The 7,904-nt window shown below is 35.6% G+C and overlaps 1 protein-coding gene across 3 annotated transcripts; it reads right to left on the bottom strand.

Moving 5' to 3' along the window:
• Positions 1–723: 723 nt before the first annotated feature.
• On the bottom strand, positions 724–7,423 carry LOC113358435 (CLP protease regulatory subunit CLPX1, mitochondrial-like). 3 transcript variants are annotated; one of them, XM_026602001.1, is made up of 16 exons: positions 6,553–7,423; positions 5,288–5,349; positions 4,717–4,829; positions 4,400–4,479; positions 4,141–4,191; positions 3,894–3,968; positions 3,707–3,784; positions 3,487–3,543; positions 3,283–3,353; positions 2,793–2,892; positions 2,580–2,684; positions 2,303–2,365; positions 2,062–2,184; positions 1,462–1,620; positions 1,275–1,372; positions 724–1,126 (listed from the first exon to the last, which is right to left on the bottom strand). In XM_026602001.1, exons 1-15 carry the CDS (start codon positions 7,135–7,137, stop codon positions 1,307–1,309), a joined length of 1,788 nt encoding a protein of 595 aa, XP_026457786.1. In that variant the 5' UTR covers positions 7,138–7,423; the 3' UTR covers positions 724–1,126; positions 1,275–1,306. The 3 variants fall into 3 exon arrangements, with proteins under 3 accessions (XP_026457786.1, XP_026457785.1, XP_026457787.1); XM_026602000.1 differs by lacking the exon at positions 724–1,126 and having other exon boundaries at positions 1,131–1,372; XM_026602002.1 differs by lacking the exon at positions 724–1,126 and having other exon boundaries at positions 1,131–1,372; positions 4,717–4,814.
• Positions 7,424–7,904: the final 481 nt, after the last annotated feature.

The following is a 7,904-nucleotide window of genomic DNA, read 5'->3' as shown; positions in this document are numbered from 1 at the left end:
TATCTGACACTTTGGGAGACATTTTTCTTAATAAAACTTACAAGGTATCGTATTTGAAGTTAATGTTTTGGGGATATGCTCATCTTACAGAGTTCTACATACCCACAAAAGATGAGCACATTCCGAAATACCAAACATCATCGTCTACCAATCTTAATTTTAACAGTTGAAAATTCGTCGTTTTTCAACGATTGATTTTCAAAGTAGTAGATGGCAGAGTTATAAATTTCGGAATGTGCTCACTTATTTTTGGAAATACAAAACTTTGTAAAACTTACATATTCCCAGAATATTGGCTTTAGGTACAATATCATTAATTTTTACAAAAAAAACTTACTTCCTCCGTTTCTAAAAAATAAACTTGTTTGGTTTTCACAAAAATTAAGAAAACTAATCATTGTTGTCAATTTTTCATGTTTTTTCCTAACGTATCGTTTGGTCCCCACTTTTTTATATTAGAGAAAAGAGAGAAAGTAGTGGTCCCCATTTTATATTAAGAGAAAAAATGGAGAGAGAGAAGTGGTCCCCTCTATGCGTATACTAGTAAAATCATAACATTTGACTTTCCAAATATGGAAACAAGCCTATTTTTTAGAAACAGGTGAATAATACCCAAAGTGTGACATAATATGAAAATTGAATGTGAGGAGATCCTCCAAGTATTTGTTTTCTATGCATATGTTATTTAGTGTCTATAACAATAAAATGAAGAATTGGTTTATAATTATAAGAATATTTACCTTTTTTTGTGGTCCTACTGTACCAGAGGCATGTTGTGGTTATATATATGTGTTGTTCCATAAAATTCGGAAATTCTATTTTGCTTCACATCCATATCGAGATCGCATTAAGGTTCAGATGGGGTCACCATTCTCCTAATATGGAGTTTAGATTGTAAGGAGGAGAATAGGGAGGTGGTAGCACTGCCGAATAAAATTCCAAAGATAATGGTGATATAAGATGCTGCGCATGTCGGATCCATTTAATGCTTCAGGATAACCCAGGTTAAACCATCAACCATTACCGTGAAAAAACTAAAATCCGTATAAATCCCCTCCTGCCAACAATCTTCCAATTTCATTTAGGGCGAGGTCGTGTGACTAAACATATCACTGAAAAGTTCAATCTGCCAAAAAATAAGAGTTATTCCCTACTTTTGAAGCTTGTGTTAGAACACTCGTGAAGAGATTTAATTTAATCAGTGCAAAAAGATGGTTCACATATCACCTAGAATAATCACAACATTAATATATTAGCTAACTAGAAGTATTTACATGGTTGGTCACAGTCGATCTCATGAAGGTTTTTACATGGTTGCCATTGAAGGAAGTTCTGTTTCCACCACCGAGTCTCCTTCAGATCTATCCATCCCCTGCACATGAAACTACCAGTTACTGCAAAAACTGTAGAAGTTAAGAGACTACCAGAACATTATACAAAAACGAACTCAAATTTAACAACCTCCAAGTCCCTGCACTTTTCATTTGAGAGATAACGATCCAATGCACCTTCACCATACAGAATTTTAGCTCCGCAACTGTTTCCATTAACAGATGCAACAGCTTCCTCGTTAACAACAACGGCGTCTATTCTATCATTTCCTGCTCTCATATCCGGAATCTACAAGTTTTCAACAACAACAACAACCAAACCATTAGAATCTACAAGTTTTCAATTGGAAAAAAAACATCAGAGATATATTATCCATAGTTTTTTATCTGCTGGACAAAGGAGAAGTCACCCTAATCAAGAAATGCCCTTAGTGTAAAGGAGGAAAGTAAATTGGTGCTACTTTCCATGCTCTTTTTTCCTTTTCATGTACATTGAATATTTACAGTCACAACCGCAAGACAAATGCTTAATTATCTTTATATTAATAAACTCTACCAGTTAGATTTCTCAGCGGTTTGAGTTGCAAACTTGCATTTCGTAGTTGAGATGCCTGGAAGGATCTCAAAATAGGCATTTAGTGTTCTTGTTGGCTTTGGACTACAATGCTCAAATAAGAGATTCGTTGTAGCAAATCATAGTTATGAGCGGTTAGGGGTTCTAATTACGCACCTCGTACATGGCATCCATCAAAATATTCTCCAATATGGATCTTAAACCACGAGCACCGGTGTTTTTGGACATCGCTTTTCTAGATATCAATCTCAAAGCATTCTCTGTGAAATGCAGCATAACCTGAGGAAGCAAGAAATCATAAATGAGTATGAAGTCGATATATCATGAAAAATCTCAAATACAAATAATAAGAACTGGCATGAAAAAACAAAAGAGCCGCATATTCAAGTTAAATTACATTGTTCATTTGGAACATCTTTTTGTATTGCTTTCCTAGGGAATTTTTTGGCTCTGTGAGGACCTGAAGAACAGATGATAAAATGGCAGGGGTTATATAGAGGGCAAGACATAATCAATACATATACTTCCACTTAAAATATTATATTTTTACTTTTGAGCGACAAACCAAGAACAATATTGGAAACAATTCAGTGGTTTAGGATCACTTGCATAATCAGTAAGAAAGATCAACATGATAGATATAAAAAGACACCAATAAAAGTTAACAAGATTACCTGAATAAGTTGATCCTCATTCAGAGCCGACAAACTAACAAGAACTGGGAACCGTCCAACAAACTCCGGTATCAAACCATATGCAACAAGATCACTACTTTCAACCTTGCCAGAGAGAAAATGTTAAGCATGCTTTCCAGGCTAAAAATCTAGCTGCATTCGTATGCATGAACAGAAAAATTATTAGATATTCCATCTTTCATTTGTACTTACTGTTTCAAGCAAATGTGATGTGACGGTAGCATCTATTACCCCACCACTCCTCATGTTAGCACGTACTGGTTCTCCAAATCCAATAGAGGAATCGTGTCGTCTGGACAATATGTAGCAGAATTAGATCAGTTAAGCACCACTAAGATAGCCTGGTTGTGATACAGGGAGGATTTATAGGGGATGTCATATTACTTATTAGTTAGGGGGCTCATGCTGTCATATTGCTTATTAGTTAGGGGACTCATGCCACATGCAGATGGTTAAAAATGTAAACATTCGAATAGGCTCACAATAAACAAAACAAATAGAAATTAAGATGATTGCATCAACAAACATGCTAAAAAAAGCTTACAAATTGCAATTTGTAGCACAGATTTGATAAATTTAGCAATTGCAAAAGATTTGCGCAAGTGAAATTTCACATGCTGAAAGTCTTTGCTACATTCCAATCACCATGCCCAATAAAGGATTCTCCAGATAAATATACAACCTTTCGGAAATTGTCTTCTCTAGGCCAGTAAATGCGCCCCCACATATGAAAAGAATATCTTTCGTGTCAATCTACGAAGAAACACGATGAAGTAAAGGTTAGAACTGAGACCATTCCCATGACCTTTGCCAAGTTCGAATTGAACTATACTAAAAGGTGCACTTTCAGACCAAAAAACAAGTGCGACATCTAACAATTATATACCTGGATATTATCACCTCGAGGATGCTTTCGAGCTCCTTTCTCAGGTACATTGATGATCTAGATCAGGAAATGATTAGGTTAGAGATACAGAGCATAACAATAACAATAACAATAATAATGTTACACACTTCTCAGAGATTACCTTTTACTAGATGAGAATCTATTTAACCAGGAACATCATTATAACTTTTCGTATGAAGCTTAACGATGTTATACTCACCGTTCCTTCCAGCATTTTCAGCAGCGCCTGTTGAACACCTTCCCCAGAAACATCCCTGCTATTGTTAAGGCTCTCAGCCTGCACCAGATGAAGAAAAATCAGAAAATGAATAAATGATAGCGCGGGGAACCGAAATGATAAAGTTGTACCATCTTTCTCAATCTCTAACTATATGAGAAATGAAAACCTTTTTAGTGATCTTATCAACTTCATCAATGTAGACAATGCCCTGTTGGGCGGCCGCCACATTATAGTCAGCAACCTGAGAGACGCAGAAAAAAAAAACACAATTAGAATTAGTATAACCGGCCATTTCATATTCAACAAAGTATCACTATACAACAGAGTTCTTATAAGTTTAGGTGGTAGGTTAAGATATAAAAATAGCATAAAACAGTTAAACGTCTTTCTGTAAGACAAGTTTAGAAAATTACTACTAAAAGCTTGTGCAATATGGATTCCACATCTTCCCCTACATATCCTGCCTGCATATAACAATATCTCATTACATCCCACACAGATTAATTTCCTTCCTGGATATTGAACTTTTTTATTTATATAGGAGGACATTTCCTTCAAGAGACTGTCACATCATATACATTGAATTTGTATTGAATTTTTATATATATTGAATTTGTAAACAGATCATTCTAGAAGCACAGAGAGAACGCATGGAAAAATAATCAAACTTGCCTGAGTTAAAGTAGTTGCATCAGCAATTACAAAGGGAACATTCACAAAGCGTGCCAAGGTTTTTGCAAGTAATGTCTTCCCTGTCCTTGAAAAAATGTTACAACAGAATAAGTGGCTCAAGTGTTGCAAATTGCAATAACGAACCTTCTACAGAAGAACGGCCAGAAATTTTCCACACGAATGAATACTAGAAAGAACTGACTGAAAAAAGCAACATTCAAGATGGTAGTCGGTTTGGCTATTATGGCTCTATAGCATGATAAATACAGCTAAAACATGTTTGTAGATCATAAAATGGTAAAAGTAGTAGTAACTACCGGAGCCTGTTGGACCCAATAAAAGAACGTTGCTTTTTTCAAGCTCCACAGAATCAAAATCTGTCTCATCAGCTTCATCGCCTGAATCTCTTGCAGACCTATCAGTCCAGATTCTGATAATAAACATTATGATATTAATATTTCACAGTGTACAAGAATAAATTTTTCCTAAAGTACATGAAATTAACCAATTCTATCAGGGATGCCCACACAAATCATAGTTGCAAGTGTTGTACAGAATGCAGGAACAAAAACATCATGTGATGTTCACAGAGCACAAACTTCTAGAGAGAAGAACCATATAAACGCCTGGAGACGCTCAATATACTGCTCTCATTCTCTTCGAGAGTTTAAAAGTAGTGGTACATGACCCGTGTAAGATGATAGATGATATGAGGGTCAAAATTGTTTATTCATAATGACTACTGACTATGAGGTAGTAAGCAAAATATGTATAACTGTACGAATTTCAACATATCCATATAATTTATTATGCATTTGCGATATATTTATGTCACCACATTTCCAACATAAATTTGACAAGAGAAAAGACTAAGGGGATATGACTAACTGTATTTGGGAAGATTCACAATAGATCCTTTTGTAGTGGTTGTATACTGCCACAGAGAGCACCTACAATCAGGAGATAAGAGTGCAGAAAGTACACACAAAATTAGTTCCTCATATGAAATCATATAGAGTTAAAAGCACAACATACTATCTACACTTATTACTTTCTACATTCAGTAAGCAATGCTAAGCATGCTGCAAGTCATATGTGAGTTTCTCATGAATATTGCTACGAGATAAAACTTAGAGAATGCAAAATCATGGATTGAGAAAACGAACAGCTTCAATATACTTCCTACTCTCATCCTGCACCTTCCTTGGAATATAAAAGTGTTTGCCTGTGACGATGGAAGAGGGGGGATTATGAAACTGTAGTAGATCGATCACAAAGATAGATACTACAATAAATCTCCTCCGATTTGCAATGCTATTAATTGAATGCCTTCACAAGCATTATGTACGAAGTGTGAGTTAAACGAGTGTGCAAGGATTCTGCTTGATATGGCCCCCAAACCTTGGAACATAGGTTTCACATTTCGCAAAATGTTAGGAGGCACAACAAGATTGTGAATACCTGAAGACACAAGACGTCCAATGATAAAGTGTCACATGGAGGTGTGAAAACCCAAGGCGTTAAATGCCTAGACGAGTATGACACTCGTAGTTGAGAGACTGCCAATTGCAAAAGGTAGACACACCTAGGGGTTCTAATGGTCGACAGCGTAAATAGGAAACGGATGTGTAAATACCGCCTAGAGGGTTAGGTAAGCACATGCAAACCACATACCACGAAATAGGCTATGACATGAAAACCTCTATCTAAACAAAGAAAAAGATGAGATAAAAATATCATGTGAAGTAGCAATTCCTGCCAAATCACAAGATCCTCATATAAATACCAAATGGTCATACATATGCTCCAACAAAAAGATATATCAAAGACTGATCAGTTACTTATGAACCACACTTCCCCAACATTTCTACGATGCAGGGTATCTGAATCCTATCTCCCAGTCCAAACTGGAAAAAAAATATTTTGAACATCATTCTACTAAAACTATTTTCTGTTATTGTACCTATTAAAATCGGTATGGTTATAATATTAACATCACTAGGTGAATAAGAACAGAGTTTTACAATATCCTAAGGGTCGAAAACTTGACTAGAGGTGAATCCCACTACTCAAAATCATGTTCCACTATTAACATGCTTTAACATTTTGCAGCAAACACATACATAAGAATCTAAACAAATTCCGAAATGTACCTTCTTTGCATGCTGTTGCCCAATCACAAACTTATCAAGACCTTTACAAATCTCTTTAGGTGAAGGTATCTCCTTACCCATATTTGCTCCACCCCAACACCCATTTTTTGAATTCGAGCCCATCTCACCTCCACAATCTGGTCCTCCACCTCCACCACCACCACCTCCATGTTTCCCATTAGGGGGTACCCAATGAACTACATTACCTTCACCGTTGGGCTGCCAAATTTCAGGAGGCTCACTATAAGACCAAAATTCGCCCAAAAACTCACTTTGCTTAAAACGATTCTCATCACAATCTGATGACCCAACTTCTCGATTATCTGTATTAACTTTAACATTACTGGTACTAATAATATTACCCTTATCAATGAATTCAGCTTTAAGAGAAGCCGATTTAAATGAATTTAAACAGTAAAACGTTTTGGCCAAATAATCTACCCACTGTTTTCTTCTAGTGGTGTAATGAATATTTGATATTCCACCAATCTTATGTATATGATCAAATACAAAGTACCTTGACTGAGTGACTATTGTTCTTAAAGTTGCTTCCTTTATTGATTTTGATCTCAAAGCAACAGCCATGGCTATTATTTGTGTACCAAAAAAATAAAATAAAAAGTTTATGAAATATAACAAGGGTTTCTTATTATGTACTAGTAGAGATGATAAAATTGGAAGGGTTCGGGGAATTGATGAAGAAAATTTGTGCGTTTGTTCGATTTTGTGTTAAGGAATCCTGATTTGGGTGAAATTCAGAAAGTTGTGAAAATAGAGACATTAAAGAGCATTTTTCTGGTTTTTCCCTTTCGAGTCGATCTATTCCGTCTTTGAACCAGGTCTTTCCGTTTTTGTTTGGAGAGAGAGAAAGATGGATATAAATGAGAATATTGTTGGGGTTAAATTTTTGGATTTCAATATTACATGCAATGCAATGCAATAGTTGAGAGCACCAGTAAAAAGGTTAAAATCATGGTTAAAATTTTTGTTCAGGGTTGGCCCAGTTGGCCAGGAACCCAAATCCTAAGTAGGAAGTCAACGGACCGGGTCTCCACTGACCGGTTTGGAATAAAGTACTTGCCACTTGCTTTCTCTTTTGTTTTGGATGGCAGGTATACTGTCTTTCTTTACTGATTTCATCACCCTCAGTTAATAATTTATTGGTGTCGTAGATTTTTAAGAAAATAGTTATATGTTTCCAGCTCTCATTTTTACGTTCAAGATCAACCTCTAAATTATCTCTTTAAGCACTCCAGACAATTGGAGATCTAATGAAATACTCCTCTTATCTAAATTTAGTTTAATGTTTTTAATTGTTTCTTTTTTCCTAGTATTAAAAAAAAAGTCTGGTA

The sequence above is a fragment of the Papaver somniferum genome, chromosome 3, assembly GCF_003573695.1.
Source record: "Papaver somniferum cultivar HN1 chromosome 3, ASM357369v1, whole genome shotgun sequence".
Lineage (NCBI taxonomy): Eukaryota > Viridiplantae > Streptophyta > Magnoliopsida > Ranunculales > Papaveraceae > Papaver > Papaver somniferum.
Note: the sequence above shows the minus strand (reverse complement) of the source record. Positions and strands in the feature narration are given on the sequence as shown.

Excerpts from the sequence above, each read along its gene's own strand:
- LOC113358435 (XM_026602001.1), bottom strand. The coding sequence starts at position 7,137 with ATGGCTGTTGCTTTGAGATCAAAATCAATAAAGGAAGCAACTTTAAGA. Across the intron at positions 3,969-4,140 it reads TATTGCACAAGCTTTTAGTA|GTTGCTGACTATAATGTGGC; the intron begins GTAATTTTCTAA and ends TGCGTCTCTCAG. Across the intron at positions 3,785-3,893 it reads TTGATAAGATCACTAAAAAG|GCTGAGAGCCTTAACAATAG; the intron begins GTTTTCATTTCT and ends CATCTGGTGCAG.